General features: G+C 40.4%; 3 protein-coding genes across 4 annotated transcripts in view; 1 reads left to right on the top strand and 2 right to left on the bottom strand.

Moving 5' to 3' along the window:
- Positions 1 to 13157, top strand: part of CTNNAL1 (catenin alpha like 1) — a 54694-nt gene extending 41537 nt beyond the window's left edge. The window contains exons 10-19 of the mRNA XM_061448994.1: positions 209 to 301; positions 609 to 759; positions 5752 to 5789; positions 8067 to 8117; positions 8214 to 8368; positions 9096 to 9144; positions 10275 to 10331; positions 10471 to 10590; positions 11571 to 11654; positions 11772 to 13157. Coding sequence (XP_061304978.1) covers positions 209 to 301; positions 609 to 759; positions 5752 to 5789; positions 8067 to 8117; positions 8214 to 8368; positions 9096 to 9144; positions 10275 to 10331; positions 10471 to 10590; positions 11571 to 11654; positions 11772 to 11933 — 960 coding nt within the window. The 3' untranslated portion in view covers positions 11934 to 13157. The remainder of the gene's footprint in view (positions 1 to 208; positions 302 to 608; positions 760 to 5751; positions 5790 to 8066; positions 8118 to 8213; positions 8369 to 9095; positions 9145 to 10274; positions 10332 to 10470; positions 10591 to 11570; positions 11655 to 11771) is intronic.
- Positions 1 to 19186, bottom strand: part of LOC133267073 (dynein axonemal heavy chain 5-like) — a 459819-nt gene that overhangs the window by 78721 nt on the left and 361912 nt on the right. The window lies entirely within an intron of this gene.
- ABITRAM (actin binding transcription modulator) lies at positions 3015 to 17514 on the bottom strand. Of its 2 annotated transcripts, none has more exons than XM_061448996.1 (6): positions 17392 to 17514; positions 17258 to 17309; positions 14321 to 14450; positions 13527 to 13603; positions 13384 to 13453; positions 3015 to 3098 (listed from the first exon to the last, which is right to left on the bottom strand). In XM_061448996.1, the coding sequence occupies exons 1-6, from the start codon at positions 17444 to 17446 to the stop codon at positions 3045 to 3047; spliced, it is 438 nt and encodes a 145-aa protein (XP_061304980.1). In that variant the 5' UTR covers positions 17447 to 17514; the 3' UTR covers positions 3015 to 3044. The 2 variants fall into 2 exon arrangements, with proteins under 2 accessions (XP_061304980.1, XP_061304979.1); XM_061448995.1 differs by lacking the exon at positions 3015 to 3098 and adding an exon at positions 13021 to 13315.

Below are 19186 nucleotides of genomic sequence, written 5' to 3'. Positions count from 1 at the left end.
CGCATTCCAAGTCAGGATTTAGCCCTGTTTTTATTGCAAATGCTACCTGAGAAACACCCAGCTGTGTGGTCTCCAAGTTTCTGAAAGGACCATCAATAGCCTTGTGGCTCTGTGTGCGTGTCTTTGTGCATGTGCACCTTTCCTCACTGCTAATGAAAGCATATTTTTAACCATTCCTTTCTCTCTTTAATTTATGAAATATATTCAGATGTGTCGCTTACTGAGGCATGTTTCTGGAACTGAGCCCCTCGAGATTACATGCATACATGCAGAAGATACCTTTCAGGTCACTGGCCCACAGGTATGCTTAGCTTTTATCTGGACGCTTCTACTGGACATAAATCAATAAGAATTACTTGTGTGAATTTTTTGAAGACCCGATGTAGAACTGTTCAAAACAGTACTGAGAAAGAATTACACTTTAATCTTGGGTGGTAGCTAAATGAATGCACAAGGAAGATCCTCAAGCCCACAGGTGTCAGATGAATACACTATAGACGTAACAGTAGCAGTTTAATTCTGTGGTTTGCCTGTGAAGGCATTTGTGAATTCATGTGCAACACTGTGTACTGGGACTGAAAATAGCAAATATTTTGTTCTCTGTCCAGATAATTTCTGCTGCAGAAACACTGGCATTACATCCATCTAGCAAGATTGCAAAAGAAAATCTCGAGGTGTTCTGTGAGGCCTGGGAGTCTCAACTGAGTGACATGTCCATGTTGTTAAGAGAAATCAATGATGTGTTCGAAGGAAGAAGAGGTAAGAATGCGATGTAGGAATAGAAAAGCAGTTTTCAGAACATGTAGTCTAAGAATTGCAAGTGTGATTCAGGAAGTATGTTTTTCTTAAGAGCACGATAGACAGTCCCACATCCCGTATGGCAGTGTGGAATCTAGGTAGCCGTACACAAATGTACTGGTTTTGTATAGGTGTTGAATTAGGGTGCTTCTCGGATTTTTCTTTTTCCAAAGAAAAACAGCTAAAAATTTAAAGGTCTGATTTGTGTAAAATTAGGTATGTTTAACTTCCTAGACTGTGATTAGTAATATCAAGTGGAATTGTTCCAAACACACAGAAGTATTCCACACTGCTCTTTGCCAGCGGTGTCCAAATATTAGGGATGTAGGGCTTTTATCCCAGCTTTCGGCTTGTCTAGGGTATACCAGTGTATTGCAGTGAAGATATAACTTAAATTGTGTAACATTTTTAATTCATTTCCTGTATTTCTGGGGGAAAAGCTATATATATATATTCTATGCTGTCAGCTTGCCTTGTATTCACTTCATAATGTAGTGAATGTAGTTATTTGATTTTTAAACTGCTGTCCTTTCTGGTGGATGGAATCTCTGATGACTGCACACTCTTGGGATATTTTCTCTGGTTGGTAAGTTTACTGGTATTTGTACAACATGTAGAAGAAAACCTTGGAGTCTTAAAAAGAAAATAAGTCTGTGTTTACTTTTAGCATAGGGTAATTTACTTTTAAATGGAAACCATATTGTTTTTCATTTTTATCTAACATAATTTTTTTCTGGATGATGTCTTTATGTAGCCTGTCATATTTATTGCGGCTACGTGTTCGTTTCAGTCTTCAAAGTGTAATTGCATACAGGTAGAATGTAATATATGATAATACTGAATGTCTTGTATTTTTAAGAAAATCACTCAGGTCTAAAAGCTTAGATATAGTTAAATACAGGAACTTCGGGTTTGTATCCAGGATACACAAAAAGTAAATCCTTATTCAGGTTAGACGACACTTCATCAATGATACAATATTCATATTGCTGTTAGTGTGAGACCTTTTTTCTGTTTTTAGAGTTTATTTTGTGTGCTTGATCAGCTTTTTCTGTAAGCAGTTCTTTTCTGCCAGCTTTGTTGTGAGGGCACTTAACAACCAGACATGGGGTGCAGTATCTTAAACTGGTTTTGCTGGTTGCTAGATGAATGTGTGTCTGAGCCTGCAGACCTGTAAAAGGAAAACATATATAGAAATTCTGAGTGGGTTTACAGTATTTGTGTGCATTGCAGGTGTGTGGGAATTTGATGTGTTTGAGAAATACATGATCCTTGTTATCCTGCTTGTTTGTCCACATTGGTCTGGAATGCCATCTAAAGATGTGTAGCAGTCAGAGATCCTGTTTACGGGCCTTTTAACTTTCAGTGGGATTTCTGTTTGTTTTCAGAGCCAAGGACCTACTAATTTAATTTAAACATAGCATTATGTTTTATATAATGTAAATTAAAATATAGTATTACTCTAATATTAATTTATTATCATAAATTGGAATTTGCAGGACTGCCCATTAATTATGTGATTTTTTTCATATTCATACAATAGTCTAGCAGGGTTGAATGAGAAACTTTTTATATGTGTGTGCATGTGTGCATATACATGTATATATTACTGTACTTAATAGGATGGGAATCATGCAGCCACAGCAAAACATGTACTTGGTTTCCAACCAAATAGTTCTTGAATGCTGGGACAGATTCCCAGCCTTTCCTCTAGTTAGTAACTTTCTTTCCTCTTGTGGTTGTTGACAGCAGGTAACAGCCATTTTCCACTAGTGGTAGTTTACAGTTTCTTTAAAGCATCATTTCACAAAGCAACCCAGTGTCATTGCTTGAAGGAGAGAGAAGAGAATGGGTAGGTGTTGCTGAGCATGTTGGAGGCTGTTAGTGTATGTGGGCCTGGCTGCAGTGAAGACTGATTTCTGTTTAGCACAGCCAGATGAGTCTGCTCTTGTGAGTGTCTCTTGTTTTCTCAGTCTGTCTTTCAGCATGAAGTGTTCTGATACCACTGTTGGTAAGATAGATAGCAAGGACAGTTTGTGTTCTTTAAATGGCCTTGGGTGCATTAGGTCTTGTATTGCCAAAACGGTGCTTAAGAAATCATGTCTGTTTTCCTTGTATCGTGTCCTAGCCTAGTAAGGGACTTCCTGTTGAATCTGGATTGTTTCGTATTAACTGTCAGTTACCTCCTTAGAAAGAATTTGGTCTCTTATGTCCACCCATCTTCTACAAAGATTTCTTCTGTATTGTCAGCTAATTCTTTTCTGCCTGCTTGTGTTCTCTTGTTGGACATCAGAGTGACTCTTGCCCCCAAAAAAGAAAAAGACAAAAATCTCACCTAAATACTTCCACCTTTTTGCTTCCAGGAAATATCCTAAGTCTACCTTGCCACTTTCAGCACTTTTTCTTCTAGAAAACATGACTGATGACCCAATAAATAAGTTACAATACATGTTTGCTAAGAGATTATAAGAGTGGCATTCACAAAACTTTAGTCTCCAAACACAGTGAAGTTTCACAATATTTTGTAAGATTTTCCTCTTCTCGTAACTGTGATACATATCTTAATGTTAACGTTGGTAAAAGTGTCTTTATTTTACAGACTAAAATGTAACAAGTGCTTTATTTCTAGTAGAATTGTGATTGTGTGTAAGAAAAGATAGTATTAAATAAGAAGGTATATATTTTTTTCTCCTCAGTTTAAAACCTTGTATTTTTGTACTACCAATATAAATGTTTGGCTTTGTTAGAGAGTTCAGAATGCAGTTTAAGAGGCAAAAATTGAGTGGTGACTAAATGTGCTGGACACATCAAATAAAAGAAACATTTTTCTGATTATACTAGATTCCCATTGTTTATACTGATTTCTTTATTGTTATGTGCAATTGCGTAACTCCTTATCCAGTGTTTATTTCCTATCAGCAAATTAGGTATTTCTCATGCTGAGGTTCAAATCTCACATGGATAGAGCACCAGATTTAGCTTGGAGATGAAGCAACATTTTACTGAATTTTTAATGTAATTGCACCAGATCATGCCCAAATTGAAATGGGCTTGGCTTGGGGAGAGGGGTGCATATGCATGTAGGACTGGAGGAAGCTGGTGAGCACACCACAGCCCAGTAACCTTCATTTGAGTTTTGAAAATGCCTCTGTGCTATGCAGAATGGGACAGTGAGGTTGAGTTTGCCTTCTCTTGCTTAATCTAAAACAGTGAGGAGGCCCATTCTGCACAGTGTTGGCAATTGAATCTCTGCATGGCTGGTCTGGGCTGAGGAGAGTGCTGTGCATCTTGCGAGAGCGACTTCTGTCAGCTGGAAGGTTTAGGTTAGATACTTAACTTTGAGGCTCTTGCACTTTGAGATGAATCACCTAAGGAAAGTACCATCCCATCTGTTGGCTGTCAGACAGTCTCTTTTTTCCTAACTTCTTGGTTTTGACATGCTGGAGAAGAATGTGAATAATCACCCAAGTGCTCCCTAGTAGCTTGGCCAGGAGTGAGAGAGTTATGTATGAAGGTAACTGGCTTTTTCTTGCCCTCCTCTTGTTTTGCCCACTTGTTTTGAGAGGAGTTCGATGACCCTGAGGATTTGGGAGAGCCGTATTTGGTGAATAGGGAATACAGAACAGAATCTAGAAATAGGTGTTCTAGAAAGAAGGGTGAAGCAGGGCTGCAGCCGTCCTGCTTTCTGATAAGAACTGAGGTCAAGAGCAAGATTTAGAAGTTGAAATAGAGACACTTTGAAGGGAAAAGCATGACTGGGGCTACTGGAAAGTGGAAAACTGGAAGACCCAAGAGGATTGAGGTTCACTTGTTAATTACTGAGATACATTTTTTAGGGAGTCAGTTGCCTTGACATGGAGCTCATGATTTTTCTGTGGTGCCAGGAGATAAAGAGCTTACTTAAAAAAATTCATGAATGCACAGGAGAACCGTCCTATGAGGGCTCAGACTGGAATTTCTCTAGGAGCTCATACAAGAGGAGGAAATAGCAGTTGTAGGAGGGGGATGTTGCTTGTCCTTCTGTCTGTCAAGATGCGTCATCCGTATGCAAACTTGGTACTGATATCCATTATAGTAGCCCTTTGTTTCTTCAGGTGGTGAAAAATCTGTTTTTCACTAACTTTTGAGGGGGTTTTATTTATTTTATTTTTATTTTATTTAGCAGATTTTGCTCTCCTGAATCTACTTTAGTAAATGCAAGTCTTCAGAGATACTAAGTTTTCTGGTAACTGGAGCTCTAATCCTAGGCTGTTAGCCCAGGCACTGTTTCCTCTTGCTGATAAATTCTTACCCACTTTTAGGTAACACCTAAAAGGTTGGGGTTTTTCTTCTCTCCATTTGTTTTTCTCAGACTTGGAATATCTGTGGCTCCTGGGGATATAAGGAATAATTTAATATGTGTGTAAAATGCTATAGAATCTTTTTCTTTATAAAGTACAGTGCACACAGGATACATGTAGCACAGTACAACATGAGAGTTTTATTATCATTACTTAGAAAAAAACCTGCCTAGGTTTCTCACTAGAGGCATCGCCTACTCCAGACTTCAGACCATCTAACCCATGCCAGGAAAAGCCTTATGTGGAATTATCACTGTATGTTCTGTACTTTGCAACAAAATGAGTGCATGTAGTGATAGCTACTCAGTCCCACTCACTTGTGGATTTCATGCAGAGGACTAGAAATCGAATTGAGGAAAAAAATTCCAAGAAGCTTTCTTAACTGCCAGTTGCTGAGAGATACAATCAGAGCAGCTCAGGGTTCTTGGCTTGTCTCTCTCTGGAAGCACGAGACAGTGAGGGAATTCTCCGGAATATTTAAAGATGAGAAATTACGGGTAAGTAATAGGCTTTTGTAGTACTGTGACTTAAGGGAGGATGAAGTAAAACCCTGTGATCCCATAGATTAAAATTTGCATACAAATTATGTTGTAAACGTGTGTGTTCTTCATAGGAGAGAAGCGTGTCTACCTGTCACTGCCCAGACCAGGGGTAAGTTGCTTTTGGAATTGTTGTATTTACTTTATATCTGCTATTAAATAATTGACTTCTTTCTGTGTCACACCTTGATGAGGACATAGCAGTGTCTTGGTGAAATGCATCTTGACTGAATGGCTGACAGTAAAATATCAAACTCTGTCAACTTTTATTAAATTAATAGCAAGCATCCTGAAAAGTAGGGTAACTAGTTACATTGTATGCTTAGGTTGTACATGAGCTTTAATTCCTGTTCATTAATACGACCTTTTTTTTACCATGTACTTGAGTGTCATGCTATGCAATAAAAAATGCATTGTTACAATGAAAACAGTAAGAATACACTGTAACGTGCTGAAAAGAAATTGTGGTAATCTGATTTTATTCTTTGTTTTTAACTTTGTTCCCAGGATTTAAGCAGTTCTGCTTTGTTGTTTGGCAGGTTGCTGCCACCTTTTGAATTTTGCAAGATACATAGATTTGGGGGAGTTATGATTAATACACAGTTTGACAGTGGAAAGGAAATATAGATTACATTCTTAAGACAACAGATTCCTTCACAAAGAAGTAGTTTCTCTGCCTAACAGATGCACTAACCTTTGGAATTGTCACTCATCCCAGTGCTGTGACTTCCAGTACTGTCTCTTCTCTCCCTGCTGCCATCATAGAGGTCTGCTGTACCTGGCTAATGCCTATGCTGTTCCTGCACAGGAGCCACAGTGTTTCCGTTCATCTAACTAGGTTACATATTTTGTTACCTCTGTGTAATTGTGACTGTGCTGTCTGCTGGTAACAAGGGTCATAGTTGAGGACAGAGCAGGAATGATCATTCATGTATGTGCTTAATGCACAGGTATGTTTTTCTCTATAGTATTAGGTGTCAAATCATATTTTAAAAGCAGAATAACTTCTTACCTGATTTTTACCAATTTTCATATTCAAACAGTGTGTGAGTGAACACCAGAATGGAAAAAACTACAGATGTGAGAAACATCCTGGGATTTCTTTAGTTATCTGTGGACAGAAAAGCTTTTCGTTTTGCGAAATCTTTTGATACAAGATCAGCATTTCTAATACATAGGCAGAATTACAGTGTCTAATCTGGGAAGATATTCATAAGATTCAGAATATCTAAAAATTTGGGTATGGAAAAAGACAAATAGCATGAAAGCTAAACCGAGCAGCAGAATGCAGTGGGAACTTCAATAGTGGTACTTTATTTTTGCTCAAACTGTTGAAGTGAGAGATGGAGATGGTACCTGGATCTTATTTCTGATGCTGTTCACATTGAATAGTGGTTTTTTTTCTCCCCTTGCAGGTATTACTGCACTTAATTTGCCCAAGTACTCCCACTACTGAATAGCAGCTCTTTCCAGGTTGTCAGACAAGGATCTCAGTCCTGTGCTCTTAGCATCCAACCTCCTGCAGTAGCTCACACCTCTCCAAATTGTGATGCCAGCTTGTACTTTCCATTCCTCTGCACTCCAGAGCAGTTCTGAATGTGGACTGTGGCTTCCATGTCTGTTAGTTTTTGCTGTCTCTGTGTGCTGGTGCTGTCACTGTGCAAAGCCAGAAACTGCTTTCTACATGTAAATTGATCCGAAGCAAATTGTGCACTACTGTGTATTATATGTTACTCAGTGGGCAAGCTCTGCCTTACCAGGTAGTCTGCTCACACCAGCACCATTAATTACTGTCTAGTCTGAGCCAATATTTAGCTTGCAGCCAGATGGGTCTTTCAGATATTTCAAGTCTTAAATGAAAGAAGGAGACCCATCAAAAGACCAAAGTGTCAGTATTTGTTTCCAGCCAGTTCAACAAAGTGACACAGAATAACAAGCTACATGGTCACACTAGCATTTACATTGGTTGTACGCTATATCAGCTTGCTACTAGTCAACCTCCAAGTCCCTGTTACATCAGTATCATCTTTGATGGAAAGATTAGTGCAGTAGTACTTGATTAAGACTTTATTTGCTCCTAAGTATTACTGAGGATTTAGAGGGTAAGGAGAAGAGATGGTTCTGAATGAGGAAGTAGAGTCTGAGAACTGTGGAAGAGATTTTTCATTAAAACCTTGGGGTAGCTGTAGGCACAGCCCCTGTTTGCACGTCATTTCAGGAAGACAGCCAGATTAGAACAGGTTGTCAGATTCTACTGGGAAGTTTGTCTGAGCCACTGGAACTCACCTGCAAAGTCTGTCTCTTGAGTATAGCACTGCCTCTTATGATCTGTTACTAAAATGATTACAAATTTATTTTATTTAAAAATACTATTTTTTGTTTGAAACAGAAGCACAATGCAAATCTGAAAGCATTAAAGCCAGTCAAACTTGATACTGAGGTAAGATGCCATCATTTTAGTAAAAAAAAACTTAATTTTTTAATTTTGTCTGAAGAATATATTTTCAAGTGCCATAAATATGGTTGTCATTTACAGGAACAGGCAAAAATTGCAAAACTTGGATTAGAATTGCATTTGCTCACATCTGATGTGGATTCTGAGACAGAGAAATGGGAGGATCAGGAGAATGAGATTGTGCAACATGGACAAGGCATGTCAAGTATGGCCTACTCCATGTATTTATTTACCAGGTAATTACACTGTATACAACATGCTTTGGTGGGAAGAGCAGCAGTAACAATGTTTATGAGAAATAAGACAGTTTAATTTTTCAGAGTGTAATAATTGGGGCACATTCAGAAAGGAGCTGTAATTTCTGTCCTTACACTTTGTAAGTTCTTGTACATTTCTAAGCTGTTTAATAATAAATTTAAGGGGGGTTAAGTGCTAAACATCTGTTTTGTTGCAGAACAACTATTTAAGTATCTCTTGGGCACAGAAAACTTTTTAAGGAACATGTTCTTAAATACATTCAAAATTAAGGGAATTAAAGCACAGGCATATATCGGTAGATAGAATTACTGATCTTTGTTGTAGTGAAAGGTGCTCTGAAACTTGCCCATGCAATGACAGCTCTTTTATTTGAAGAATTTAGGGTTTTTTAAGAAGAGAGAAGAATTTGGGATTTTTTTCTTACCTACTATCCCAGTATGCCAGAGATACAGATTTCTGTCCTTGTTCAGTTGATGAGAACTGAACCACTGCTTGTTCCTGAATAGTGCCCTCGCCACTGAAGTGTTTATATTTCTGAAATGCAGTTCCTGTAGTAAGTTATTGTTGCGCATAATATCCTCTAAAAGGGTGATGCTTTACAGTTCAGTAGAGTGAATGGGATGAGAGAGATAAATTGTGCAAGTAGCAGGCAAAATAATCTGCAGTCTATACATGTCATACATTCTCTTTCATTATTTCCCACAGAGGAGAAGGACTTCTGAAAACTACCCAAGATTTATTTCATCAAGCTGAGGTATTTTTAACAAAACAGGAGTTACGCACTCAGTGCAGAACACACTGGAAGACAGGCTGAGAGTGTTGGGGTTGTTCAGCTTGGAGAAGGCTCCAGGGAGACCTTAGAGCAGCTTCCAATACCTAGAGGGGGGCCTATGCAAAAATTAGAGAGGGACTTTTTACACAGACATGTAAGGATATTAGGAAGAAGTTCTTTACTGTGAGGGTGGTGGGGCACTGGCACAGGTTGCCCAGAGAAGTTGTGGCTGCCCCATCCCTGGCAGTGTTCAGGGCCAGGTTGGATGGGGCTTGGAGCAACTTGGTCTAGTGGGAGGTGTCCCTGCTGATGGGGGGTTTGGAATTTTAAGGTCCCTTCCAATCCAAACCATTCTGTGATTCCATGAACCTTACTCTCTGATTCCTTACACATAGGTGCAGTGTGCCATGCATTGACTGGCAACTGTAGATCTGTAAATTTCAAGCAGCCTAACTCTGATGCATACTTCTGTAAGCTAGCTTTTCAGTGTTCCAGTCTCCATTAAACTGAGAGATTCCAGTTTGGAGTAGGAATAGCAAACTGGCTTTATAGCAAATATAGTGCACTTCCATGCATTAGTAATACTCATTGTGTCACAGCTCGGTCCCTGATAGTGTTTATGGATACTCCATCCTAGTCTGAGCAGCAGTATTGTTAGGGGAAAGAAAGAAGATGTAAAAGTTTGAAGAATACAAAGAAAAGGGCACAAATGGAGGAATGTGGTATGGTATTTCCAAAGTACATGCCTGTATTTAACAGGAGGCTGGTTACCTTTGTCAAGACAATAAGCAAATGGCAGGTGTCATCTATCCACAAAACTCCTGTGAGCTGCTACAGTGCAAAAAATAATTGGAAGCCAGTTTTTTGGGTTTTTTTTTTAATATGTAAAGGACTTTATACTTTACTTATCTGGGAGAATGAGAATTAGTAGTGTAGCCTGTTATTTCAGAAGTCGCCACAAACTGCTGAGTTGTTAACTATAAATGTATACAACTCTTACTGATGTTTTGGGCTACCTTTTTACTTTATAGCACACTATTAAAACAACAAAGGAAAAGAGCCTCATCTTTTATTGTGGTTCATTTTGTTAACATGCTTTCTCTGCATTTCAGATTTTTGCTACAGAGGGCACAAAGCTTGCTTCAGCTCTTCATGCTTTTTCTGATCAGGTGAGGTATGGCCTCTAAAACCAGCTTTTCAGCTTTCAGCACTTGTAAGACTGCCTAAAAGCTGGTTGCGCTGTCTTCCCATTAAGTTAATCTCAGAGTCTTTAATACAGTGGTTTTGTCTTCCTGAAACACATTTCAGGTACATGTTGATGATAAACCTTTGCTTCTGTTGGAGGCTGAAAAACTGATCTCTATGTGCAAGCAGCTCCAGATGACAGCTAAAGCTTCTGTTCAGGGTAAAAGTGCTACATTTACAAAGGTGAGCTAAAAAAGATGTATATTCCTGAAAGTGAGACCTAAGTGCTTTTGAAATATAGTAACTTATTAATTTATGTTCCTGCTAAAATATGAAACAGTCCATGACAGGTGAACTTCCTGGATTGACAGAGGATTATAAAAATTAATAAGTACAAAATTTTATATTGTGCGAGCATACCACACTGTCTTATCGCGGGCGGGAGTTTTCTTCAACACAGGTGCTACTGTTTTGTGGCGTTTTCTTTTTCAGTATGATCGATGTGAGCAAGACCATTTTCTGTGCACCTGGATGTTTGTTTCTAATGAGCTATGGAAAAGATGTTTCAATTTTACAGCAGGGACTGAAACTGGCAACAGCATCTGAGCCGCTCAGGTCCAAACTGAGCACCTCAGGGCTACTCCTTGGTTTGGTTTACACTCTCTAGCTAAACTGAGTGGGAGCCCCAATCTGTTTATACAGGGTGATGTATCACTACAGATAATTTGCTATCAAACTAATGTTTGTCAAGGGCCCAGACTTGTGACCTGTGCTGAGTGTTAGACTTGAGGCATAAACTCAAATGCTCCAAAATTTAGCTAGCCTTTACTGTAACTCCTAAGGTAAACTTACATGATGCATGGCTTCCTAAATCACAGAACTCACAAAACGTAAAGCAAAAACATGAATTGTGACTAATCATACTTAGATGGTAACAGCTTCTCTCCAAGACACCTACATTACTGTTTAATGTAATATTATTATTAGTTTCTTCTCCTGGGATGTGTCATGCCCTTCTACTTCCTAGCTCAAGTCTTGGGTTAACAGAAGGGATGCTGTTGCCTTACACATACTATTTACATTCAAAAAGGGTAGGCAAAGCCTTTTGATTAGAAGGGATTTATGAAGGGCAAATATTACTTATTGAAGCTTTAAATAGATTATCATCTCATGCATTAAAAAAAAATGCCTAGTAATGCGTGGCCTTACTCTTATTTGTTTAGGTTGACGCGTGCATTCTGAAAACAAGGAACGTGATGACTCTGTTATGCCAACTTCTTCCACTTTGCTGCAAATTGCTGAGAAAGGTGAGTACTTGGTTAATTAATTGGCAGTGTTTTCAATTTTGGGTTTTGGGGTTTTTGTTGTTGCTGGTTTTTGTTTCTTTAGAAATCTTTTAATTTTTTTTTTTCTAATTTGTGCAGAATAAAGCAGGAAATGGCTGCCTTAAACCTGCTCCACCATGGAGAGAAGACAGAGTACGGATTGGTACAAATGCACATACACCAGAAAGGAGAGCTGAAACATTTGGCATCAAGTCTTTAGAAAACCATGTAACAAGCATGACATTTTTAGAGAGCAAGTAATTAGGAGCACTTAGAAATGCAGGAACACCCATCTGAAAATAACACTTGGTGAATTTTCAATATTGCTTTCATTTGTGGAAAGTCAAATCAGGTTAATTTGAATTAAAACTGTTGACCTTTGTCACATCTAATAGATGTCCCTTTACTTGGCAATTACAACACCAACTGGTCTAATTGCTGTGTATTTTTGTAATGTGAATGCCTTTCCTATGCTCACTATTGATACTGGTTTTGTAATTAATGCTTATGAATGTCTTAATGGATGTTTCAACCCAAAGACGCTGCTAATAGACATTTTACGTAAAGAACCTTGTGCTGCATATGCTATATGTAACACTGCTGTTGAAGTCTGTTTACTCATCTCTGGCCTATTTCAGTCTATGTATTTGGATAAAGCAGAATCAGGAATGTAGTCTGAAGGGCTGTGGCCTAAAGCACTGAAATCTTATCTTAGTTGTGAGTTACACCTGCAATGAAGTAGTTCTAGGAAAAAAATAAAAAAGCCAGAACTCTTTCAATAGCTGCATCACTGAATTTTAATCTTGTTGAACTGATTCATGTTTCCAAAAGTGTATTTCTAAGTGATTAATAGTCTTGCCTCAAACCTTTTTTCTTTTACTCTCTTTATTTGTAGATGGCAGTTGTTTCCTTTTTTATTAAAACTTCCTGAGCATAATTTGAATTTTATGTAGAATTACAGAAGTATTATGTAGACTTTACGTTATGCCATTTAAAATTTAAGAAAGTAGATACTGATTATGGCAAACTTCTATACAAAGGGCGCTATTTGACGTCAGGATACCATGAAAATACAACCTGGTGTGAAATACGTATTTTCTAGTTTGTATGCTCTTTGTATATAGGCTTCCATTGCATTTTTATTTTCAGTTCACATTTGTCAAACTCCATCTTGTATTAGTTTACCTAAATTAAGTGACGGCTAAATCATGTAATAATTTTTTTGTATGTATTATGCTTGCACAGAGCAGAAACAAAGCTGCCTGTGGAACATAAGTACTCTCCAACATATCCTGTGCTTATTTAAAAATTTGTAGTGCTAGAATTCAGAGAAAAAAGAAAGCAAATCTTAAAATACAAACTATTTGAACTGGTTTATTCTTGTATGAATCAATCATTTAAGTTCCACTTCTATAAACAGGCACTAGGCCTTTCAATACCATGAATGTTACAGCATACAATAAAAGTAGCTTATTTACTATCAAATACAGATGATAACTCTGTCACTAATAATTTCATGAAGAAGAATTAAGACGTTTCAACAAAACTTCCTCGTACTCCTTCTGCGTCAGAAGTCCTTGAGTTATACTCTTGCTTTCTTCGAATTTGGGTAGAACCACTGCGATGTATCCCTCAGTTGATGGCTAAAAAGCAATGCTGAAGTTAGCAGTGAAATAAAAGTTGCAAAATGCAAAGCAAGAAAGTGTCTTACCTTTTCTTGCAGAATAGTGGGATTGCTAAGAATGTTTTCATTCACTTCTATCAGTCGTCCTCGTATACAACTACAAAAAAGAGTTTACATTCAGTAGAAGCGCAAGGTAGGTCAAAGTAAGAAGAGAAAGAGAAAAACTTTACCTATAAATGGTGTATTCCTCGCCATCTGTTGAAGATATCCTGCACAGAGGGGCAAGTTCTGTTAAAAATTGAGCTCCCTGTATTTGAAAATGAAACAAACACAAATATACTTCTAATTACATGGGTCTTATTAAAGGATTACCAGCAGCCACAGAAGTTTGTAAGCTGCTCAGAACAAAGCAAGGCAGCGTGATAGTTAACAAGTCATTGCAAGTTACACTGCTGTGCTTCCTTGTAGAAGGGAAGACACAACATAGTTATGTACACAAATTAAAGAGAAGCTTAAGATCTTACAAATTAAGTCATAATTAAATTTCTTGTGGATTAAAATCAGGGAAGAGAGGAGAAAAACACCACCATTAATTTCAGTATAACCAGGTTAAGCTACACATATTTGAAAGCCTACCATGAAACACTGAACTAGCCCATCTGCTCTCTAGGTCTGTTTGAGAAAAACAGTAGTCTCCAAATCCTCAGCATTTTGGTGGCAAACAAATTTAATCTTCTCAGTGATGTTTAAGTGTCCTCGTATACGATGAAAAAAAATGATTAGCACATCTGTTAGCCTTGGTTTCAGCCCCACTGGAAGCTACCTGTGCTGTAGGAGTGCTGTAGGGCCCTGGTTGGAGCAGTTAAGCAAGCACCTCTGGAAAAAGTCTAAATTCTTTAACCATGGAGGAGCTGTTTTAGAACAGAATGCAAAGGTAGCTTGGCAAGTTTCTAGCCTAGACAGGACAGAAATTTTCACAGTGTGAGAGATTAAAAGGAAAACTAACCAAACCAAAAAGCCATACCCTTTTTGACTTCCCAGAGACTTTATTCTGGAGTCTGCTACAGTTGGCACTGATTTGGTAATTAATGCTTTTAATTGTTTTTCCACTTTGAAGAAGAGGATGGGCTTCTGCCAAGGTGATGACACAGATTCTGCAAAAGGAAATGTAATTATTATGCTGTAGTTGTTGGAAGCCATGCTCTAAGCAAGCTCCACACGGTTCTCTGCCTCTACTGGTGGGATTTGAAATGATACTGCTTCATCTGGGCTCCTACTCCAAACTCCTAGCCAGACTTTAAGTATTGTGAAGGCTGTTATCTGCCTTCACCCCTTATAGCACAATATTCTTCCCTTTACAGTTTAGCAGGAAAGTTAAGCTGATAGCTCAGCCTACTGCAGTGCAAGCCACAGGACAGGCACCTACCAGGCTCAGGGTGGAAGCAAGGACAGACAGGTCAGGGGGACAGCATGAGGATCATGTAGGGTAACTTAGAACACAGTTTATCTGAGCTAATAAAGGAGAACAAAGGATAACTTTTGGCTGTAGACCGGAGACAAATTTTAATTCCCCCCTTACAAAAATGTCATATACAGGATCAAATCAGACTCACTCTCTTCAGGGCATCTTCGACATCTACTGTACCAAACCAAACGAAAGTTGCATTCTGACCTAACACAACCCCCACAGAAGGTGCTTTATTCCACGATACCAGACTTGATCATCAAAAGCTGTACACTTCTTTGTTAAACAGAACCACAGCTTTTTATTTAAAACAGCTAAAGCTGTTCTATCCTGTGTTATCCCACACAGGAGCATACTTGATTCACTTGTCTGCTGATGGCTGAAGTAGATAGTCACTGAAGATGATCAAGTGAAGCACAGTATGCTTTTGTCAGAAAATGTAACCCAAGGCAATGTTTCCTCAGAACAGCTAAAGACTGTTAGTGGTGAATAGTTACAGCAGATGTATCCTTTGGCGAGCTGAGCTTTAGTTAACCTGCTGCTTGCGTTTTATCTTTTTCTAAAGCAGGGTCGTTTCTTGTCATGAAACTGGAGGTGTTGAAACAAGCCCAGCTGTAAAGACTCAGTCCACCTTCATACCTGGGCTAGAACCTTGCTGAATGCAGAAACCTGAAGAGCTCAGAACTTGCCAGTAAAAGAACAGAGGTGAAGCTATTCTGTTTAAGAAGAGTTTAAAACCTAGAGCAAGGAGCAGAATTAACAGAACGCTAACTGTAGAGAAAACCACAGCACAGAACCAGGTCTTTCCCTGTGGATGCTGCATCCATCTCCTTGCACTCCTCTTTGCAAGTTCTTGCTGCGCAGCTTCCCCACAAGAGGGAGCTGGGTCCTGACGAATCCTTCCCGCATGCCCAGCAGCTCAAAGGGACCAGAACAACTACCTCTTCCTGACCCTAGCCTCCTTCCCAGGTTAAGATGACAAAACACCTATTTGAGCTGTCACCTATTAGAGCCGAGACCTGGCAAAACAAAAAAATCAACAGAGAATTTTACACTGCTTAGAAAGACCAGACTGAGCCACAGCTCCACATGTAATAATGGTGAAATACTTCATAGAGCATTTGGCTAAGCTGTTGTAGAAGCTAAGGGCCTTGATATTTCAGAATTCAAATTGGCAAAATAATCTTTACAGACATTTGAACAAATGTTTATATTTTTATTTCCCCCATATCAACAGGATTTAAACTGTTGTTTATATTGGACAACTGAGACATATTGAGTACATAGTGCAAATGTGAGGGTGTCCTTTCTTGCTGCTGTCAGGCCTGTTATTCCCAGGTTGGGTTTCTGTTCCCAAAGAACAAGAAAGCAAGCTGCATAAAGCAGCCACAGAGAAGCCCCAGCTCTGAAGGCCACAGCAAATGGTAGTTCTGCCCTGTGCCAAGAACACCCCAATTCTCCAAATTCTTCAACAGGAGCAAGAAATCCTCTGGGAATGACTGACACCTCCTCATTGTCCCTCAACACATGAGCAATGGCACTGACAGTTTTTGCACAGACAGTAGTTAAGTTCTGTCCTTCCCTTAGGGACTCAACACCCGAGAAACACGGTGCCACCACCCACCCTGCACTGATGACAGGCTTCAGCAGCAGCAGGGCAGGAGCTGGGGAAGGGCAGGTACGTTGTTAGAGCCTACACCAGGTACAGAGTTGATATACTCCAAATGACTGGATATCCAGCTACATCGGAGTGGAAACTGATTGATGCTTTATTTCCTACCTTGCATTCACTGTCTGGGGCACACAAACGTGTAATTAAAAGCAATTAAGATGCATATAGAAAAAGCTGAACGTTCAAACGGAGGTAATTAGTTTCCTAGAAAGCAAGTTACACACACGACTTCTAAACGTTGTTACAGAGAAGCCCTTGAAAGGCTGCATGTCTGTGACTGAAGACGAAGCACCTCTCAGCAGGAGGGGGTGCAACACTACCAATACTGCCGGGGGCCTTTATAAACATCTGCTGAGCAACGTGGTGTGTGGGGAGACAGTTCAAGCTCCTCTGTTCTTATTGGAGCCGTAACTGAAAAGAGATACAGGAAGGCTAAGATCTGCCGCTCTCCCACCCTCCCCTCTTCCAGAAAAACCTAGGCACTCCCGTATTTCGCACCTGCCCCGCTCCTCCAGGCGTTCCGGCAGGAGCCATGCCCCTTGGTTTAACAACCCTGCGGCCAAAAAGCAGGAGCACCGGCTGCTCCCCACCTAGCGCCGAGAGGAGGAGCAGCGGGCGGGCAAGCTGGCGATGGCCCGGCCCCTCGGTACGCCGCCTGCACGGCCCGGAGCGGAAGAAAGCGGCGACTCATTCGCTACAGAAAGACGGAGGCTTCCGAAACGCCAGAACGCGGCGGCTCTGTGCCGGCCGCAGGCGCACACCCGTCCTGGGGAGCGGGCGGGGCGGCTGCCGAAGCACCCCAAGCCCCCAGGAGCGACACTCGCCTGTTGGAGTGCTGCAGCACGCAGAAGTCCTCGCACGGCCGCCCCTTCACGTCTGCAACAGGGCACAAACACCAGTCACCGCCCCGCTCCGGTCCAGTCCCTCCCGGCCGATCCCCAGCTCTGCCCGGCGGTACCTGGCTTGTACCAGCGCGTAAAGTACCGCTCCGCACCGCCCCGCGCCACCGCCATGGCGCCCGCCTAGCTTGCCCTCAGCCCGCCCCGCTGCGATGGCGGCGGTTCCGGCCCCGCCCAGGCCCCGGCACCCGTGTCCATGGAGGGAGCGCGGCGCTATGGCAGCGTTCTTCGCTGGGCAGCCCGGTTTACTGTGAGGAAGTAACAGCTTACATATTTATTCTGAGAAGGCAAGTGAGAGATGTAACCGGCCGTAAGGTGAAGAGCCTGGAGCACAAGTCTGATGAGGAACGGCTGAGAGAACAGGGCGTATTTGGTCTGTAGAAAAGGAGGATCAGGGGGCACCTTATTGCTCTTTACAACTATGTGAAAGGATGATGTAGTCTCTTTGCCCAAGTAACAACTGATAGGACAAGCTGTGCCAGAGGTTTAGACTGAATATTAGGAAAAAAAGCTTCACAGAAAGAGTGCTCAGGCAATGAAACAAGCTGACCAGGGACGGGGTAGAAGCAGCACCCCTGGAAGCGTTCAAAACTGTAGATGAGGGCCTCGATATAGTCCAGTGGTAGCTGAGGCAGTCCTGCACTCATAGTTGGACTTGATGACCTTAAAGGTCTTTCCCAACCTACCTGAGTCTATGGTCTTATGAACTAAACCAGCGAGGAAAACACTCCAAACCCAGCCTTTGGTTCAGTGATTTATTTTCTCTAGTACACAGCAATACAGTCATAACTACAGTGCACATATATGTACCAAAAAGGTATTTTAAATAAAAACATGTTTCATGAAAACATCATCTTGTTTCCTGTTTGTGGCAAACAATCACCCAGTTTATCCACAGGAAACTGTAATGTTTCTGGTCACTCAGTTCAGGCAGGAGGAGAGCCTCTGTGGATTCAGTGTTAAGCTTGACCGTATTTTATACAAGCAAAACTGAGCTGCATTCCCACAACAAAATCAGCATCACTCCCAGCACCTTGTCCACAAAGGGAAAGAAACCTCAACCCCACAGGTTGAGCCCAGGCAGGTGAGAACTTGGGCACCTCTGGTTTGGCTCTCACTGCACATAGTTAACTACAGACACAGTTTCTGTACAAGCACATACCAAAACCACTAGGAAAGCAGGTAAGAAAAAAAAACACACAAAAAAACACACAAACAACAAAAAACAAAACCCTAAACCAAAAAAAACCAAATTTTGATTCCAGCCCTATCTGCCTACTCTATTTCCCAACATCTAGCACAGGGATTAGATAAGGCAGCTGTAACAGCATATAAAATTAAGGTCTGTACCATTATTAACAGAGAGATACACAAAACAGAGACAGCGAGGCACATGACACACTGCTGCAGAAAAAGAGATGCATAAAAGTAAAGAGCTGCCTAGAGGCTTTGCCCCACCAGTTTGCCAAACCAGGAATATTTTCAATGACAAGTACATTGCAACAGATGCAGATTCTACTTTATAAGGCTGACAAAGGGAAAAAAAAAAAAAATCAAAACCAAACCACAAAACAACTAAACTTCTGTCATATCACTGGCACAAGCCTACAGGAGGTTTTAGTCTGGACAGCTGTCCATCCCAGAACTCTCTCCAAAGACTGAAGATCACTGATGTGCTTGTGTCCAGGCTATTGAGCTCTAAAGGCAATTTGTCATGTTGTTACATTAGCAATGTGTTTTGATATGCAGATATTTCAGTGTCAGCTGATTACATCAAAAGCTGGCCAGGAACCCAGTGAAACACTGACTGAAATTAGTAGATTTACCTCCATCATTTAATCATCTATCTTAAAA

The sequence above is a fragment of the Pezoporus flaviventris genome, unplaced genomic scaffold (assembly GCF_033815535.1).
Source record: "Pezoporus flaviventris isolate CSIRO_AGI_PZ_B2104156 unplaced genomic scaffold, CSIRO_AGI_Pfla_v1 ptg000007l, whole genome shotgun sequence".
In the NCBI taxonomy this organism is placed as follows: Eukaryota; Metazoa; Chordata; class Aves; order Psittaciformes; family Psittacidae; genus Pezoporus; species Pezoporus flaviventris.
This window is presented reverse-complemented; position numbering and strand designations above follow the sequence as displayed.